This window comes from Alexandromys fortis, unplaced genomic scaffold (assembly GCF_014885135.2).
Source record: "Alexandromys fortis isolate MF-2015 unplaced genomic scaffold, M_Fortis_MF-2015_v1.1 scaffold_28, whole genome shotgun sequence".
Classification (NCBI taxonomy): domain Eukaryota; kingdom Metazoa; phylum Chordata; class Mammalia; order Rodentia; family Cricetidae; genus Alexandromys; species Alexandromys fortis.
Window position 1 is genome coordinate 7,350,159 of NW_026067901.1, and position 18,720 is coordinate 7,368,878.

An 18,720-nucleotide genomic window follows, 5' to 3' on the forward strand; every position below is an offset into this window, starting at 1 on the left:
CTCTCAAGCGCTCACTCCTGAGTGTGTGCACAATCCCTTTGCAGACACTGTGGTCTGGACGCAGTCTTCTCAAAACTATAACCAGGAGGCAACTGCTTATTTACTCTGAAAACTTGTTCTGTGTTGAGATCAAAGCCTTCCATGTCCTTCTGCTGGAAACCACTGATTTTCTTATTCAACAGTAAGTACCAGCTGCCCTCCTGGGTATCCTTCACAGTTCTACCCTTTATAAATTGTTAACCTCTTGAAGAGTTAGAAAACGATCATTACCACAACAAAGACAAAAGTAAAGCACAGTGCAGATTTGGCAGAGAGAAAAAGTCCTGGGTGTGGTCCAGGGGAGGCGTGGAATAAGCCAAGATGGAATTGAGTGTCGCTTTTGTTTTGTTTTCAGGTGAACCTGAAATACAGATAAGATTTTTATAAATAAAAGTTGTTGGAAAACTTTCTTTTCCTGTATATATATATAAGGTGCATATAACACAGTTGCATGTACTTTTAAAAGTCACTGAGAAAATTAAATAAAGTCATGCATGTCAGTACTTAGCACAGTACACATTGTTATGGAAAAATTACATAAACAGAATCATTTAGGGACCGCAGGTTCGCTGGGGCTGTTGTTGTAGCATTAAACTTTAGCTTGTTAAACATTTTTCCCCCCAAAGTGTTTCTGGGCAGAGAGTTGTCTAGACACGTTCATTCAAAACCAGTTGTTTGCATATGGAGTTATAATGAGAAATTTAAAAAAAAAATCCTTTTGCTCGCAGCAAAAAGGAAGAGTTGAATAACTTTTAATGAGCGATTAGAATGTGGAAACCAGAAAAACAGAGGAGATGGCCTAGAGCGAGAAATCTCGTGAGGCGGCTGCTGCGGTGCACGCTGGGGTTTCTCTGCGGCTGTCTGTACAGGGTGCACTGGAAGGAGCTCTCCGCGTTGGGCAGGTGCATCTACTCTGACTTGACCTGCTCCTAGAATCGCCCGAAGGATGGCACCTTGCGTTTGGACATCTCAGCCTCTAGAACTGGAGGAAAAAAAAATTTTTTTTTCTTCCCCAAGACAAGGTTTCTCAGTAGTTATGGAGCCTGTCCTGGAACTGGCTCTGTAAACTAGGCTGGCTACGAATTCACAGAGATCCATCTGCCTCGGCCTCCTGAGTGCTGGGATTAAAGGCATGCACCACCACCGCCAGGCATAAATTTGTTCTTTATAAATTGAAGTTCTGTATTTGAAACGACGCTCATAATAAAATTAGCTAGCAGTCAGTCTGTTGTGCCTTTATAGAGCATGCCTCTGTCTACGGCCATACCACCCTGAACGCACCTGATCTAGAGAGCTAGCGTAAGAAGCTGCGATTAAGAAGGCTTGTATATCTTGCCCAAAGTCACATTATTATCCAGCTAATATTAAGTGATACTTACCATTCCACATTCATCTGTAGGTGAAGATCTATAGAAATGTACACAGAAAGATGGATGAGTACAATAAAAAAAAAAACAATCACTACTATCTTGAAACTAACATTAGAAGTGAAGGGGACAAGACAATGACAAACACCAAAAGAATGTCACCTGTTGATAAGGGTCAACAAGAAAAACAAGAAATAAAATCATTGGGTATGCTGGGGTTTAGCATCAACTCCCCTAGGCAAGGGATCTGTCCAGTCGCAGAGAGTCCTGTCCTTAGAAGGGCTTCTTGGCTTTTTTTTTTTTTTTGGTTTGACTGTTCTGGAATTTACAGAATTTACTTTGTAGACCAAACTGACCTCTAACTCACAGAGATCTACCAGCCTCTGCCTCTGGAGTGCTGGAATTAAAGGCATGCGCCACCACTGCCCAGCTGTTTTGTGAGTTTTGATTTTATCATTATAGTCCTGTGTTTTGCTAAATAGCGTGAAAACTTACACGCACAACATGCATGCCCTCCGTTTCCTGTGGCCTTATTCTTAGCATTCATCATCCCCCTAACATAGAATTCTGGATGTACCAGAACTCCTGTGGAGAGTTAGTTCCGTGACACTCATAGTCAAGGAGAATAAGGGGTTTAGGGGTCTGCAGTTGAGGAAGCAAAAAGGGGGCATCTGTGGCTTTCCAAATCAGCAGCAAAAACTGCCACCAAAGAATCCAGCCTGTTCTTTCTTAACCTCAGGGAGCCAAGTCCTGACTCTGAAAACGCTGAACAAAAGGACAGGGAAAGATAGGTTTTCTTCACGGTCCGTCTATTGCTTTTTAAAGTTTTGATTTTTACCATATGTATATGTGGATGGGGGTGGGTGTGAGTGCTTCTGAGTGCAGGACCCCTAGAGGTAAGAGTGCCAGGTCTCCTGGAACAGGATTTATAGGCAGTCGTGAGACACCTGGTGTGGGTGCTGGGAAAAGAACTTTAGTTTTTTCTAAGAACAATCCAAGCTCCTTACCATTGAGCCTGCTCCCCGGCTCCCCCATCTCTCTTATCTACAAATGTTAATCCCAAACATCTGAGGAGAAAGACCGCCGACCCAATCATCACAGCCAAACCATGAACGCAAGCTTTTCTATTCATGTTCACAGGCTGCCTCCCCCCAAGGCGGGCTTCCAGAGATCATCAGCCTTGGACACTGTAGAAGTCATTGCTTTAATAGCTCAGGGGTACAGGGTTTCCAAATGGGGGATTCGACTGGCAAAATAAGTGGGGTTATAGGGGCAGGACATAAACATAACCAGTTTTGGTCGTAACCCCTCCCGAAACAAAGACCTGACTGCAAGGTGGTCATAAGGTAACAACCTTTGAAACACAGAGAGGGCTGCAAGTCACTATAACAACTTTTAAAACAAAGACATGATTGCTGTTTCCTCGAACATGCAGTTCAGAACCATTTGTAGTTAAGGTAATAGGTGGTGTGTAGTCCAATCCTTGAGAAACAGATTTAATCATAAACAGGAATGAATCTAGTTTGTCTTTACTATAAAATGGCTTTCCAGCCTAAGATGGAGGCAGGCTGGTTCATCATGAGCAGGAGTTAATAGACTGACTGTGTACCAAGAAGGGCAAGCGTGAGAGCACAGTTGTACAGCAAGTATCACACCCTGGGTTTGTTCTCTGGCTTGGATCTCCCCCATCCCAAGGTGATATTAACGTTTCTGAGTTCTTTTTGTGTAATGTTCCTACTGTTGACTGAAGAATGAATGAAATGTATATTCATGTGTGAATTTATAAATAGGAATCATATAATTTTATTTCACACGTATTAAATTCTTTTGTATACATATATTAACTGGCGCTGTACAATATGAAGATGAATAGAAAAACTCATGGAAATGATCTAAAAATTTCACGGTATAGAAAATTAGGCTCATTTGCAAATAAAACAGTGCAAAGGAGACCTTAGAAGGGAAAAGTCTCATATTTTTGTTCATTTAATAGCACTTTACACACATTTCTAACACAGTTATCCTTTACCCATTATAGCTGTGCATTAGTAGTGCAAGTATGTAGTTGGCCCTTGGTGAGTGGTGAGTGTGCAGGAGAGCCTCTCTGGGGAACCTACACTTAGGCCTCTATTGAAATGTTCAAAGCGAGCCCATGAAAAGATTTAGGGAAAGAAAATTGCAGGAAAAGGGATTAGCTCCTCCAAAGACCCCAGAAAACAAAGAAATGTGTGTGTCGCTCAACTTTTTAGTTGTCACCAAAAAGCAGTGGTTAAGGAGCAAAGCAGCTAAAGATGAGGTCAGAGTGGAAGGGCCTACGTCCAGAAGAATTTAAGCTGTTTGTGTTAGGTAACCATTGGAAAATGACAGGAATGACTCATGTCATCCTGCTCGTATGCAGTGGACTCCGGGAGACCATCCTGAGCTTTTGGTAACTGTAGAATTTGCCCTCCTAGGTTTATTATCATAATTTCTAACCGTACTTACGAAATTCCCAGAACTAAGCAGCAAATTCTTTAAGGTCATGGCATTGCCCTCTTCTGCACATCGCTGGTGTCTGGCATTGTTCTGACACAGCACCCATCTATTAGATATTTAGGAAACAAATATTCAGAACAGTATTTAGACGCTTGCATGGTAGAAGCTCTAACTTCGGGATTTTCTTTAATGTAAGGCTATTCATTACGGGAACCACCAGGAAATATAGCTTAAAAAGAAATCCCAAGCAAATAGTATACAAACTTGGCCATCAACTTTCAGCATTTAGGATCTTCGAGTTTTACAGGGCCTTTTCTGAAATCTCAAAGTCACAGCTATTATTGGTGTTAATATTTGGCCAGACGTTTTCATCTGGTGGCTTGGGACTGAAGTTAGGCCGACATATTTTGAGGTTGGTTTTGTATAATATGTAAATATTGGGCTGGATTTGTTGTTCACCTTTAAGACTAAGGATTTTCACTTGGAGATCTGATTTTTCTTTTTCACTCGAGGAACAACAAACATACAACTGAATCAAAATCTAGCAGCACAGGCTTTGCATTCCTGTTGAGCAAGCCCAGGCAGAGTGAGGACAGCTACCACCTCAGGAAGGGGCCTGCCTCTCTTCTCTGTTTTTCTTTATATATTCTTGACCTTGCTTCCTCTACCCATTTAAACAGCATTGCCAGTTCTTGGAGCACAAGCTTTATGACAGCTCTTTTTGAGACACTGGTACTGGTGAAACTTAAAATGAAGACTTACAAAGGTTACATATGCTGCTGTGTTGCCAAATACGCTTTGTTATTCTTGTCCTTTATGCAGCATTTATCACAGAAGCAAGGTGGACAAACCAGATCCATCCAGGTCTGGACCTGTCAAGCTGGGGCGAAATGCGGCTCCTTTATGTTGGTGGATAAATATCATGGGTAATGCTAGCTCTCCAGACAGAAGTCAGGGACAGCTTTGCCACCAATTTGGCACACAGAAAGACCCTACAACCTTCTTTTGTTGTTGTTGTTTTTTGTTTTTTCGAAACAGGGTTTCTCTGTAGATTTAGAGGCTGTCCTGGAACTAGCTCTTGTAGACCAGGCTGGCCTCGAACTCACAGAGATCTGTCTGCCTCTGCCTCCCGAGTGCTGGGATTAAAGGCGTGCACCACCACCACCCCGCTTCCCTACAACCTTCTTTACCTTCCATCGATGTTGTCTGTAACAATTTAAGGGAGATCAGACAAGAAACAGAGTGCATAGAACTGTGTATAAAGAATATACCCTATGGGCCGTCTTCCCATGGGTGTAGAAGGTTATCACACTCATTCCTATCCCAAAGTACACTATCAGGTGTATGATTTTAGCTTACATCTGCTTGGTCCAGGGCTTCTATTTGGATAGTGACATTTAATCTTTTATACTGTTTTGTATGAACCCACATGTTTATTTATAGAAATGTACGCAGCAGTCCACAAAAGATACTCTGTGGCAAAGCTAACAAAGGCTGTTTCCACAGTGCTATCTAAAGGCATGTGGAAGGACAATGATGACGTGAAGAACACACAATAGAACACTGTTGACAGAATCCTGGGATCCTGGGAGGTGCTGTGGAAGGGCCGGCAGGGAAAGAAATTTCATTTGCAAGGGTTTACCACGCAGCACGCCTAGATGGAAAACAGTTGTGGGAACACTTGGCAGTACCAGGGTCCGGGGTGCTTACCAGTGTGCACATGACTGAACAGTAACGCACTGAGAAGGCTGTGTGTGTGTGTGTGTGTGTGTGTGTGTGTGTGCGCGCGCGTGTCTCGACCCACGTCCCACGCTAGCGGGCAAAGGGCTGCGCCCAGCCAGGGAAGCTGAGGTGGGGGGGGGTTGGTCAAGGTCCGTGCTGCACCCCCAGCAGGTGGCTGCGGGGACGCGCAGCGAGCCTCCCGGGAAAGAGGGGGGATTTGTCTCCGCGCGGGGCCGCGCCTGGCCGTGTGGCCGGGGCGGGGCACACCGGACCAGCCGCGGCTGACGCAGGGCAGAGCGGAGCCGGGCGAGTGGGGGCAAGGGGCGGCGCCGTCTCCAGTCACCGCCCCCTCCCGCGCCTGGGCGCCGCCACCTTTCCATTCAGTCGCCCAACATGGCTGGAGCGCAGCGCTGAGTCCTCCCCACCGCCACCGCCGCCGCCACCGCAGCAGCAGCAGCAGCAGCAGCAGCAGCAGCAGTAGCAGCCTGCCCGGAGCGCTCGGCACCGTGCTGAGACCCGGGTGGCAGCAGGCATGTTGGGCGTCGCGGACGAGAGCTCTGTGCGCGTGGCTGTCAGGTGAGCTGCGGGAGGGTGGGAGGGCGAGCGGAGGAGAGCGGGTTCCCCCGCAGCCTGACCCGGGCCCGTGCGTCGCGACAACTCTGGGAACCGCGGTGGCCGCCCCTCACCCTCCGCCCAACCCCGCGGGCCGGGCGCCGCTCTCTGCACGGTCGCCTCCCGGGCGGCCTTCGGGTCCCCGGGAGTCGCCGCCGCCGCTGCCGCCCAGCAGGTCGGCCCGAGGTGTCTGTACCCAGCGCCCGCCGCGCCGGCCTGGAGCCGCAGACAAAGCGTCGGGGTGACAGCGCGGGGCCCGTGCCCACTCGGGTCCCCGCAGTGTGCACCTGATCTCCCAGGTGTGGTCGTGGAGAGTGTATTGGGGGGACACCGTCACCCGCGGGAGGTCTGGAGAGGCAAACAACGTCGGCTAGACTGAGGGTTAGGTGGGCGACGGGGAGAAACCACCTGAGGTTAAGCGCGGTGGATGGTGACAGTGACATCACAGACGCCTAGGGTTGAGTTTTGAAATCCTGGTTACGTGATTGTGTTGTGGTTAGGGACGGTGACATGGATATTTGATGTAATTCGGCTGATTGGATGCATCGCAAGAACTCTTGACGGTTGCTCTTGGAAAACTGCAGCATCATCACACTGAAAAATTAATGAAGCGTTCATCCTAGACCAAGCGCATGGCTTCCATCGCTCTGATCAAATACTGTTAATTCATTTGCAATTTAAAGATTATGAAGATAACCTGTCTTCAAAGAAATCCAGAATTAGTAAACATCCTTCGCTGTCAAGGTCTTTGTTGAAAAATTACTGAAAGTTACATAATGTAATCATTCCTATGGTTATTTTAGTGACAAATCTTGATTAGGCACAGAAGTGGCAGTTTTGGATGTTCTTAAAGAATCAAGTGAAATTGGAAGGTATTTTGATTCCTTTATTTTGCAGGTAGTGAAATTACCTTTACGATTCTTTACACTCAACAGCTGTAAAACTTTGAAAATTTTGTTCTATCTTTTGGCTATTCCTGAGCTATTTTCCATTACTAGACGAGCTTGTTTTTCCTATTTATTCTGCTACCTTGGATTTATTTATTTATTTATTTTTTCGAGACAGGGTTTCTCTGTAGCTTTGGAGCCTGCCCTGGAGCTAGCTCTGCAGACCAGGCTGCCCTCCAACTCACAGAGATCCGCCTGCCTCTGCTTCCCGAGAGCTGGGATTAAGGGTGTGCGCCTCCACCGCCCGGCTCTACTACCTATTTTTTTGACATTAGTGACTGCACCAGGGCCAGGGAAATAAATAGAAGGAAAAGACAGGAAGGCCATTCAGAGCCAGTTTCCTAGAAGCTCTGATTACAACAAACCACAAACTGTTAACCAAAAAAGAAATTTCCTTGTGAGAAACCTTTTTTTTTTTTTAAATAAAGATTTGATATTTTCATGTGGGCATCTTCTATGTCATTGTCTGGTTGGTTGACCACTGTATTAAATCTGGTCTTCCAATGGAAGTGAAGAGTCGTGAATAGACAGGCCTATGGTGGTGATAACCTTTAAATACCTTACGCCACATTGTGTGGTGTCACAGGTGAATAGTACGGGTTTGATTTTTGAGGAAAAGGTTTATCTGCCTTTCGGCCTTCCATATGCCGGGATAACAGGTATGAGCCACCAGGGGTAGCCATCAAAACTTCGACCGAACTTGTTGGCCTACCTTATCAAGATGCAGTTTGGTGAAACTGGTATCCCCCCCCCCCCCGTTAAATACATTGTTGTCTTGTTCGAACTGTCTAAACTTATTCTATATAGGCTAAAAGCAGCTTATATTCACATAACATTGTAATATTTATAAAGTGTTTAGACACATAGTCACTTATAGCCAACGTAAATTGAACATTCTATCCTATGTCAGTTATTCTGATTTCTGAGCTAAAATTAATAATAAATGGTGCACATATATATCAGATATTAGAGTCAAGACAGTGCTCGCCTGTTTCGTATCCAGTAAAAATCTCATCCCTCAGAGTCTGTGACTTAAATGCTATTATTTTTATGGCCATCTTACTGACGGGGAACAGGAAGATTACTAAGTCAACCTTCCACAATTAAGCTGGTAGCAAATGATAGAAACAGGGTTCTGATCCAGACCGCTTCAATTTATGGCTCAGGTTCTTAACCCTGAAGCCTGTGCAGGTGAGAGATAAGACTATGCCTTCCAAGTTTTACTCCGCTTAAAAGGTCATTTGCTTCCTTCCGATCCTGTACTGTTCAATGACAAGTGACTAGCCTTGGCAGATCCTTCATCTCCTGACATCCTAGAGGAGACAGGAGTTGACAAAGAGAAGCCCGGAACTTGGCTTTTCCAGGGTCCTCCAATCCAGACTGTTCTCCAGTGTGGCAAACTGCATCAGCAGGAGGAGTTAAGTCTACAGAAAGATTGTGTCTAGACACAAAATTAAGAGGCCTTTGGCCTATCTTTCTCCTTTAATGCATACTGAAATGACAGGCCATGGAGACTTGGCTGTATTTCATAAAACCCAACGCATTCTCAAGGTGCTTGTGTGTGATGGGCCTCAGAGGTGTGGTCTTATTAAAGGTCATTACTGTACTATTAGAGGTTTTGCAAAATGAGTGCTTGAGACGTGTAAGCCTTGGAGGGGGAGATGCTAAACAGAGAGTTTCTCGTTTAGGGAGAATGCTTTTGACTCCGTTTCTGAGAATATTTTTGGCATTTGAGTTGTCTGAAAGTTCCCTTTCATTGAGGAAGGCTAATGGATTCAGGAGACAATTCTCATGTTCAATATTATGTGGCTGGTGAAGACCTGAAATAAGGTTAATGCTATGTAACTGAAATTTATTTTAAATCTTTTTTTCCATTTATTTGTGGTGTATGTGTGTGTATACGTGTGTGTACGTGTGTGTACATGAATATACACATGCACACCTTTATGACAATCAGAAAACATTCTGTGGGACTTATTTTTTTTTCCTTCCTGTCATGTGGTTCTAAAGATCAATCTCTTAACCCTTGACAGCAAAATGCCTGTTTACCTGCCGAGCAATACTATTGGCCCAAATTTCAATTTCAATTTCAATTTAAATATAAAAGCTGGTCTTTGATCCAGTTATTAGAAACTTTTTGTGTGCTTGAGTATCTTTGTTATACGAATTTTTTTTTCAACTGGAAAGTTCATGAAATCTAAATGCTGGTAATGTATTTCTGATGAAAATGTTGTGTTAAAGTTAATATGTGCATTAATGTACATACATTGGGATTCAGTCTGGAAAAATGAAAGCTCTTAGCTCAATAATTTTATCTTGTTTACATGTTGAAATATTTTGACTGTCATTGAATGACAGCCATTTACTGAATAAAACATTAAATTTAATTTCAGTGAATGAAATTTAAATTCCATGAAGGACAGCCATTCATTGAATAAAATATTAAGTTTAATTTCATCTAGATTTTTCTCTTTAAAAAATGTGGGTAGCAGAGACTTGAAAAGCCTATGTTTACTGGTGATGCCGCTCTCTAGCGTCAACGTAAGGAAGAATTAACAAGTACAACTGCGCACAGACACAGAGAGAACCACAGCCTGACTGCACCCTTGAACAGAGCATGTACCAAATATTGAGCATCCATGTTTAGTGTGTGGTTCTCACGCATGCCCATGTGAACATGTAGACATGGAATATGTTACTTCAGAGCAATTAGGCTGACTGTCTAGCTCAGTAGATGGCATTTACAAATGAGAACACTGGAATGTAGCACACATTTTCTTCTAATCCTAATTGTCTTATACTGAATTGACTGTTCGCTTAACTAAAAACTATAAAATCAGTTAAATATTTTAAATTCTTCCTCTAAGACCTTGAGACATTATGAGATGATAAGGCCTTTTCTGTTTTCCTTTCCTAAGACTTGACCCAGAAAAATTGTTACATTTTCCTTTTCAAAAACCTTAGCTTGCAGAATTCCCCAAGGCCTGCTTAACAATGGAGATTCAGAAAGGACCATCAGATTTTCATATAATCATATCTAAACTAAATTGTCAAGCTCTGGCAGGGCTCTAATATCCTTATCAGTGAGATTGGATTAGTGTATAATATCAAATTTGTGTTTCTTTTCTTTCCCCGCTTCTCCCCCGAGTCCTAGGTCTTTCTATATAGTCCTAGCTGTCCTGGAACTCACTCTGTAGACCAGGCTGGCCTTAAACTCGGAGATCTGCCTGCCTCTGCTGCCTTAGTGTTGGGCTTGAAGATGTGTGCCACCACGCCTGATTCAAATTTTGTTTTTTCAGTTTACTGAAGCTTGCTTTGTTTGCTTGTTTGCTTGTTTATTCTTTAGTTCGTTTGAGACAGGTCTAACTATGTAGCACTGCCTGGTTTGGAAATGGCTTTGTAGACCAGGCTAGCCTTGAACTCAGAGATCCACCTACATTAGCTTCTTCTCTTGAGTATCGCATTAAAGGCATGCACCACCACATATGGCCTGAACCCCTTTTATTGCTCAACTGACCTAAGGGTTGGGGTGGACGTCATCTTTCACTCTTCCTCTGCATCCTTCCCTCACACGGAGGTGGCGACCTGAAGCTATGAAGATAGTAAGATCCTGTTGTGTGCCATTTGTTAAATGCGATTTTTATTGGTGACGATACAATGACACTACTGATGCCTCTGGATTGACAGGAAAGAACTGTTTAAAAACTTCAAACTTGCTTTATCCCAATAATCTATTTACTTAATTACTTTTGCTGCTAAAGAGACACTTTTAGATTGTTATCTCTTTAGTTATTATAAAAAAATAAATACGTTGTTTTCTTGCTAATAAAATCTTGAGAGAAACCCTGGATAGATACTTTACTCTGTGGGACTAAAATGAGTCTGGAAAATACTAGGTGACTGTGAAGTTTCAAAGTTGAAACTCAAACCCAGATTTTTTTATGATCCAATGTATTTCCACGTGTTACATTTTACTGACTAACTCCAGTAAAGGCTTTCCTGGTGGAAACACGAAATAACATTTGAAGTGAGTATTTTGAAACAATTTCGTGTTTAGAAGATGGAGATGTGCAAGGTTCTTGGGTAGGTTTGCTGCATGGAAACATGATCATTCAGTGTTTGCTCCTTTGCGTAGTCTTTGATTCAGTAACTGTGTCCTCCGTGCCTCCCGTGCGTTCAGCACTGCGCACTAATATACCTGGCTCACATAGTTCTTTTTTCTCACAGAACATAGAAGTATCAATGTGACAGACACATAATGCGTTAGCACCATCACAAAGTAGAACAAACAGCAGACACTGAAAAAATGAAAGGCAGTTGCCGCAATTAAGGTTTGTATTCCCCTCATTTTTAAAAATTATGTTAGAAAAGTTCATCTGTTGTTCAAAAACAGTTGACATGCATATTTTGATTTTAAAAGTACCTCATGGAAAAATTGAACCCCAAAGCCTGTCTGCCAGGAGGACATTAACTGTCAGGCATCCTACTTGGTAAAATGAGCATCTTCCTTGTACGCCTTTGGTTTAGGAACTAATAGAAATGACAGAGAAGAGACCTTTCAAAGCTAAAAGGTGATATGAGTTCAGAGTCAATGAAACCCTTATTTTATTAAATGAAACTTATTTTATAAAACATGAACTAGTTCGTTTCCTTCAGATGTGGGTTAATACCTGTCCTACCTTTCTTTTGATTGCTGTGATAAACACGAAGATCAAAAATGACTCGGGGGCCTTACCCATCCTGATCACCGTCCATTATTGAGGAACATGAGGGCAGGAACTCAAGCATGCAGAGAAGCAGGGACTATGGAGGAAAAATGCTTCCTTACACAACCAAGGGCCAACTCTCCAGGGGTAGACCTGTCCACAGTGTGCTGGGCCCTCCCGATCCATCTTTAATAAATGCCCTGTGGACATGCCCACAAGCCAGCCTGCTGGTGACATTGCCTCAGCTGAGGTTCTTTATTCCCAGGTGACTCTAGAGTTTGTGTAAAGTTGACAAAAACTAACCAGTACCTATGTGTAAAAGGTGCGCTGGAGCAAGTTTATCATTTAGAATGGCTCGGGATTTCAAGTTCCATATTTAATCATCATTGCTCCTTGTACTCCTGAGTTGCTAATTGGTTACTATTCTGATGCATAATTATGGGGTAGTGAATATGTACCAGGGCTTTCAGTTATAGTGAAGTCATGAAAACAGAAATTACCCTGTTGGTTAATATCATAATCTCCTCATTCAGTTCTCGCCTATTTTTCCTCCAAATTATGTAATTATTCATGATTATGAATATTCTTCCCTAAGACATACTACAATGTGCCAGTCACACTTACTCTGACTTAGAAATTATTTTAAGTCCAAATCATTCCTGATCTGACATCATCCAGCTGCAGGTTAGGAAGCAAGATGCGTACTAGTTAAAAGCAATATATGCTGTGAATCACTAGAACAGTTTTAATCATAAGCAGCACGTTTGCTGGCATGTTAGCATTCCCTTCTGAATAGTGCATTTGTGAACTGTATTTCATCTGGTTTTCCCAATGGATTAACTCTTTAATCTTCTCAGTGTATTAAAATAGTTTGCCTGTGGTTGCAACTTTGCTTCAAGCAAATCACTGTCAAGTCAGAGAATAGAGTCATGATACTCTGTGATTATTATGAAATGTTGCTTAATGTTTAAGAATTACATTTAAAATCCATTTGTCATTTGTTTCTTTTTTTAAAATATTTATTTATTTATTGTGTATATAATATTCTGTCTGTGTGTGTGCCTGCAGGCCAGAAGAGGGCACCAGACCCCATTACAGATGGTTGTGAGCCACCATGTGGTTGCTGGGAATTGAACTCAGGACCTTTGGAAGAGCAATGCTCTTAACCTCTGAGCCATCTCTCCAGCCCCTGTCATTTGTTATTTAAAGATCATTGAAATTTTATGTTCAACATAATTTTAGTATTCCTAGAATTATTGGCAAAATGGACTTTAAAGGAGAAAGGCCCCTTCGGGAGGCTAGCTGCTCAAGGATTTATTCAGAGAGTTGACAGTAGAGGCCCAGAGACGCAGAAAGCATTATTTGAGGTCACACACAGTTGAGGCCATTCTTCTGTTGATTTGTACTGTGAATCTAGAACTTTATGTTTTTCTTGCAACATCTAGAAATAGAATAGCATATATTTGATAAAATTAAGTTCCTGTAGTTTTAACCCTTTAAGGACATATATTGAAGCTATAATTGGTGGTCTTCACTGTTGATGCTCACTAGTTTTGCTTTATGAATGCTTCAACTCTAGGATTTGACTAGTAATTTTAGTTAAAACCCTAGTGACAGAAACCCAGCTCTAAAATTTTGAGGATTCTGACATATTAAAATATGAAAAGCTAAGATTGTGTTATAAAAAATCATACAAACTAGTTCAGTATTTACATATAAAATATTAGTGCTTTCACAATGGACATATAAGTGCAGTAGGTAAGAGTCTAATTATGAATTAATTTAAAGCATACCTGTTCCCTCTTTCTTCCTGTGTATTCTAGACTTGGGGTATGTGACCACTCCTAAGCCCAGTCTTTGTTCTTGACTGTTTTTCCTTCAGTATACTAAAGGATTATCACATATTCTGGTAATAATCTTTCTTCAGAGGCGATGACTGAAGGGCAGAATGGGAATGGGGAAGGCCCGTTTGTAGAGATCAGAGAGGAAATAAAGAGATGGAAGTCAGATTTTCAGGGCCCTGTTTGCAGGTTGCTTTACTATACAATTGGTCCTGAAGCTTTGGGTCATTTCAGCTTTTCCCCCAACCTTACTTCTGAGAGAAATACAGAATGGAACATGCTTTTGGATATAAGGGAAGCCAGCCATCTAACGTGTACCGCTTTATAGAAGCTTTTAAACTACTCTGCCTTTTAGGGTCACAATGCCTCCTTCCTTTCTCGCCAATAGAATACTTAGTGCTTTTTTTCTTTTATAAAGAAGGTGGAAATGTATTATATTGACAGCATTGTTATAATCGAATATCTAAAGGTCATTGCTATTATTGACATGAAGCAAATAGATATTGAAATATCCAAAGGTCATTCACAATTTGATCTCAGGGCTAATCTGTCTGGATGACTATTCCACTCCATCCTCTGCTTCAGGAAGAGGAAAGAACAAGAAAAATGTTCCGCTGTGGATAAGGAAAGGTAAGACTCATGGGCCCACACGGGTGAAAAATCCAAGGGCAGGTCAAGGTTTGTTCTTTGCTCTTGGATTAGACATCCTTCTCAACTTCGGAAAGCTTTACCTGTGGCTAGGCATGAAAGTATCACAGATCTTTGGATATGGCGAAGAAATTATGTATTTACATATGTCATATAATATCTGAAATATTATATAAATATTTTGGAATAGATGACCGTATTTTTTGACACAGCTAGTCAGTTAGTGTTCTAAGCCAGAGAGACTGTTTTTCCAATAAGCAGGATTCAGAACTGGTGGGGAATAACAGCCATACTCCATTCTTACAGTGTGCTGACGTGACACACACCGTCTCTGTTCTCCACAGTATTCATTCGAATCTTTACTTTTTGGATCAAAACTCACTTATTCATCCCATAATTATTGAATGCCAGTTATGTACCCAAACTACATAAGTCACGGTGATAGTAAATATCGACAATAAATAAGTGCTATCAAGGCTAATCAAACAATAGGGTGAGCCCTGGGTAGATGGTCAGATACCTGTTAAGGATGGATTCTTGCCTGGGATAAACTTGGTCTCGACCAGGTAGCTTCTTCACTGATGTCAGTGGATTCAGGAAAAGAGATCGCCATATAAAAGCCCTTGGAAAGTGGTTTTGCTGTAGATGGTGACAGTAATATTAGAGATGAACTTGGCAGCGTGTGTGAGCCGGTTATATTATAAACTCATGTGGTTGGCGTCATCCTTCTTCAGTGTGTGACCTGTTGTGTCTGTTTTTGATTGTCTTACTGTGTTTTTATCACCACGAATGGTATGACAATGTATAAATACACCCTAAACCCCTCCCGGCCGAGCTGCTCAGGTTTACATACGTAAACCACATACGACCCTGCTACTCTGCTGTGCCTAATTTCTATTTTACAGTTTGGTAGAATCTACCATTTTAGTTCTTTCTTTCCCAAACAGGCTTTCAATTGGCATGGTTTTCAACATACGTGTGTTTGTGTTTGTGTGTGTGTGTGTGAGAGAGAGAGAAAGAGAGAGAGAGAGAGAAAGAGAGAGAGAGAGAGAGAGCAAGGGGGTTACTACTATACTAACAATTAGTTTTTGAGTTCAACTATTGTTTACTTATTTCACACAATGTAAGAGGATAAGGACCAAATTCAATACTAAAATCGTGAGTGTTCTTTTTTGATTGCTTACATACTTTGAAACTATAGCTAATGTTTTTCCGTGTTTTTTTTTTTTTTTTTCCCCCACTGAGGTTGGCAACAAGTCACTAAAGTGTAGTGTGGATTGAAGAATACTTTAGGGGTAAATGAGTAGGGCCAGAAATAGCAGTGGTACAGTTAATTTATGTATTTGCTGTTACTATTGTGTGTATGTAAATGATGTGTTTGGACACTTGGACAGGATCTAGAGGCTAGTTTTGTAGGGTAAATTGTTCTCTTCCAACTTTATGTGGGGTCAGGGAACCAAATTCAGGTCCAGGATTGGGCAATAATGACATTTAAGCAGCAAGTGCCCTTGGCCTCTGAGCAATGCGCGTATCCTGTGTTTGTTGATGGTGTAATGAGATACACAGTAGTGAGATATACAGATAGAGCCCTGTGTGAGGCCTTGTCTGTGGACATTTCCAAAGAAGATTGGCTCTTAGAAGCAGGAAATGCATCACTTGCTCTTTCAAGTCAAGTCTGATTATCTCTAAGTCAGTTTTTAATTTTATAAGAAAATTATTTTATCCAATTTCCCCCATTAGTGAAAGAATATGGCCTTAGCAGAAGTACTGTCGAGCAGATGAGGACAACAGCCAGCTGCAGTGCACTGTCTAATACAACTACAATTAGATTTTTGGTGTATTTGTTCTGGTCTGTCTTCACTGTGTTTCTGTGTTTTTCCATCACAGTTAAAATCAGCACATATCCTTCGTAGCCTGACATTGTCATTTTGCGGTATATAAGAAACATTTTCATATGTATTTTCCAGCAACATTAAAGAAGCATATTTTAAATATACGTTACCATCTTTCTTTCAATAATTTAATATGATAGGTGTTCAATTCAGTAAATTAAGCAGTAATTTAATCAACAAGAATTGTTTCATATGGCTATAGATTTAAGAACTGTGCTGTCTCCTGTTATTGTTGGTGATGCATGTTCACCAGCAGTGACTTTACAGATGAGTTTTTCCTGGGGTAAGAGGTTGGGGTTGCTGCTCAGAGTGGACATCTTCTCAGAGAGAGATATAGTGATAATTACTTGGAACTTTTCACCTGTACCCAGATCAAGACATATTGTATTTAGAGTACTGTAGACATTGCCCCCCAAATATTATTCTAACCATTTGATGGTGAGCCAAATACAAAGCTATATCTGGGTCATGTTCCTTGAAAACGAGAACCTTTTTAAAAGGCATTTCTTTTCACTTTGCATCTCAATTCAGCCCAGAGAACTTTGGTTCCAGCAGCCTTCTGGTCACCTAGTTTGCATCTATCCTGTCTTAGAGTGGAAGCTGTGAATTGCACACTGAACTTGAGAATGCAGATCGCATTCCTGGCTCTTTGGTCTGCTGTGTAAATGTGACCTCTAAAACATCTTTGACTGTCAATTTCTGCAAAACAATACAATAATGTATTGTATTTTGAATCTTCATTTGCCAAACTTGCCCTTTAATTGGCAGAACATTCTAGTTGTCTTTGGTTTTGTTTTTAAACTAATTTCTTATACAATGAGACCTTATTACTCCCCACCCCATTCAGTTCTTGTCTTTGAATGTAAAATTTGCTTAGTTAGCTTTAGTTCATAATTTATATTGTTATGACATATCATATCTTTTCATTTATTTTTTTGCATATATTCTGTGACTGTTGGTCTCAACATAGAACAATTCAAAGACTTTTGATGATTTGGACTTTTAAGTTTGACCAATTTTGATACTAGATTTGTGGCATTTAGAACCTTTTCATACTTGGATTGTATTTATTCTTGTTACAAAAAAAAATGGCATCAAGATCTTGTCGGATCTTGTAGGTGGTTGTGCTCTGTCAGTCCAGTTGATTTCAGAGTCATGCTCGCAGGCACGACTGTGAGGTCCGTCATCCTTCGATGAACTTGTCAGCCTTCCTCATTCTTAGTGTATGACAGCTGCTCCTGTTCAGAAGCAGGGCTTGGAGATAAGTGAGAATGACTCAAGGCATCATAGGTGAAAACTGTCTCACCCACATTCCTGAGTGCTCTTCGCTTTCAGGTGAAAATTGTGCTATAACAGTTCAATTGATGTTAAAAGTCTATGTGGACTAAATAAACAGAAATAATTATTTAGTAGTTTTTCACGAGAATTAAAGTGATAATGTATTAAAAAACCCTTATATTATTGACACTTAGTAAAATGTGTTTATGTGACTGGATGTTTGTATATATATGAGCAGGTACATGTATGTAGGTATGTGTGTCTATGTGTTATGTTTCTGTATGTATTTGTATATGTATGTGTGTATTTATGTGTATATGTGTATATATTTGGTAGCTATATATACCTGATTTTTGGCAATGATGCCTTAAGTGGCAATTACTACTGCTATTACCATTTTTTTTCAGTAGCAGACAAATAACTTGTCAGAGGAACTGTTTATTCAGTGATGACGTACTTTGGTCAAGGCAGTTGTCTTGTGTAGTTCTTCCTTATCCTGTGCCCTGAGTTAACTAGTCTTTAGCAAGAGCTTGGGCATTGGTTTTTGTTTTTTAAGTTCCTTAACTGATTATAATCTCAGAAGTGTTGAGAACCAGGAGCCTTGGACATAGTTTGTATTTGATGCTCCAGCTCCCTTACCATCTTTCACAGGTAGTCTTTAAAGGTCCTGAGTGGGCCCATCATCTCGTTGGGTTTGAATGTGGGCCATTCTCCAACCCATGAGGAAACCAGAGCAGTGATCATTTTTCCATACCAAGCTATTATTTTAAAATTTGTTTCAAACAGTACAACTTGCAGTTGATTATCCTTGTACTTTTAGGGGCTTAGATTTTAAAACTTATTTGTTCTGACTTGGTGTTTGTCTTAGCTGGTTTATATGACATTTTCTGGATTTAGAAACCAAACATAATTTATTAAGGGAAAGTTAGAAAATTTCCTATATATGAGAGAAAGTTAACCTCTTTTATTCCAATAAGGATCTTTTTCAACCTACGTGGGATCCTCAAAAGTGAACATTGCCTTCAGGCTGCTTTTGTATGTGTGTGCTGGTACTAATCCAACCCTGGTCACCTCCGCCATCATTTCACTTCCATGTCACCCAGGCCTGTGACAGATTAACTGTCCAGCTTTCTCTTTTATCCCACAACAGACTGGAAGCTGCAGTATATTTTAAGATTAAAGTTTCTTGAAAT

The 18,720-nt window shown here is 41.3% G+C and overlaps 1 protein-coding gene and 1 long non-coding RNA gene across 3 annotated transcripts in view; one reads left to right on the forward strand and one right to left on the reverse strand.

Moving 5' to 3' along the window:
* Nucleotides 1–632: 632 nt before the first annotated feature.
* LOC126491956 (uncharacterized) lies at nt 633–15,017 on the reverse strand. The gene is made up of 4 exons (XR_007589499.1): nt 14,878–15,017; nt 3,891–3,987; nt 1,419–1,446; nt 633–1,021 (listed from the first exon to the last, which is right to left on the reverse strand). It is a non-coding gene; the product is annotated as an uncharacterized lncRNA (long non-coding RNA).
* The window catches only part of Kif21a (kinesin family member 21A), a 113,860-nt gene continuing 101,094 nt past the window's right edge, over nt 5,955–18,720 (forward strand). The window contains exon 1 of one of the 2 annotated variants that reach the window (XM_050127905.1): nt 5,955–6,179. In XM_050127905.1, the coding sequence (XP_049983862.1) occupies nt 6,136–6,179 (44 nt within the window). In that variant the 5' untranslated portion in view covers nt 5,955–6,135. Of the gene's footprint in view, nt 6,180–14,234; nt 14,340–18,720 lie in introns of those variants that run through there. The other variant, XM_050127945.1, reaches the window with a different exon arrangement.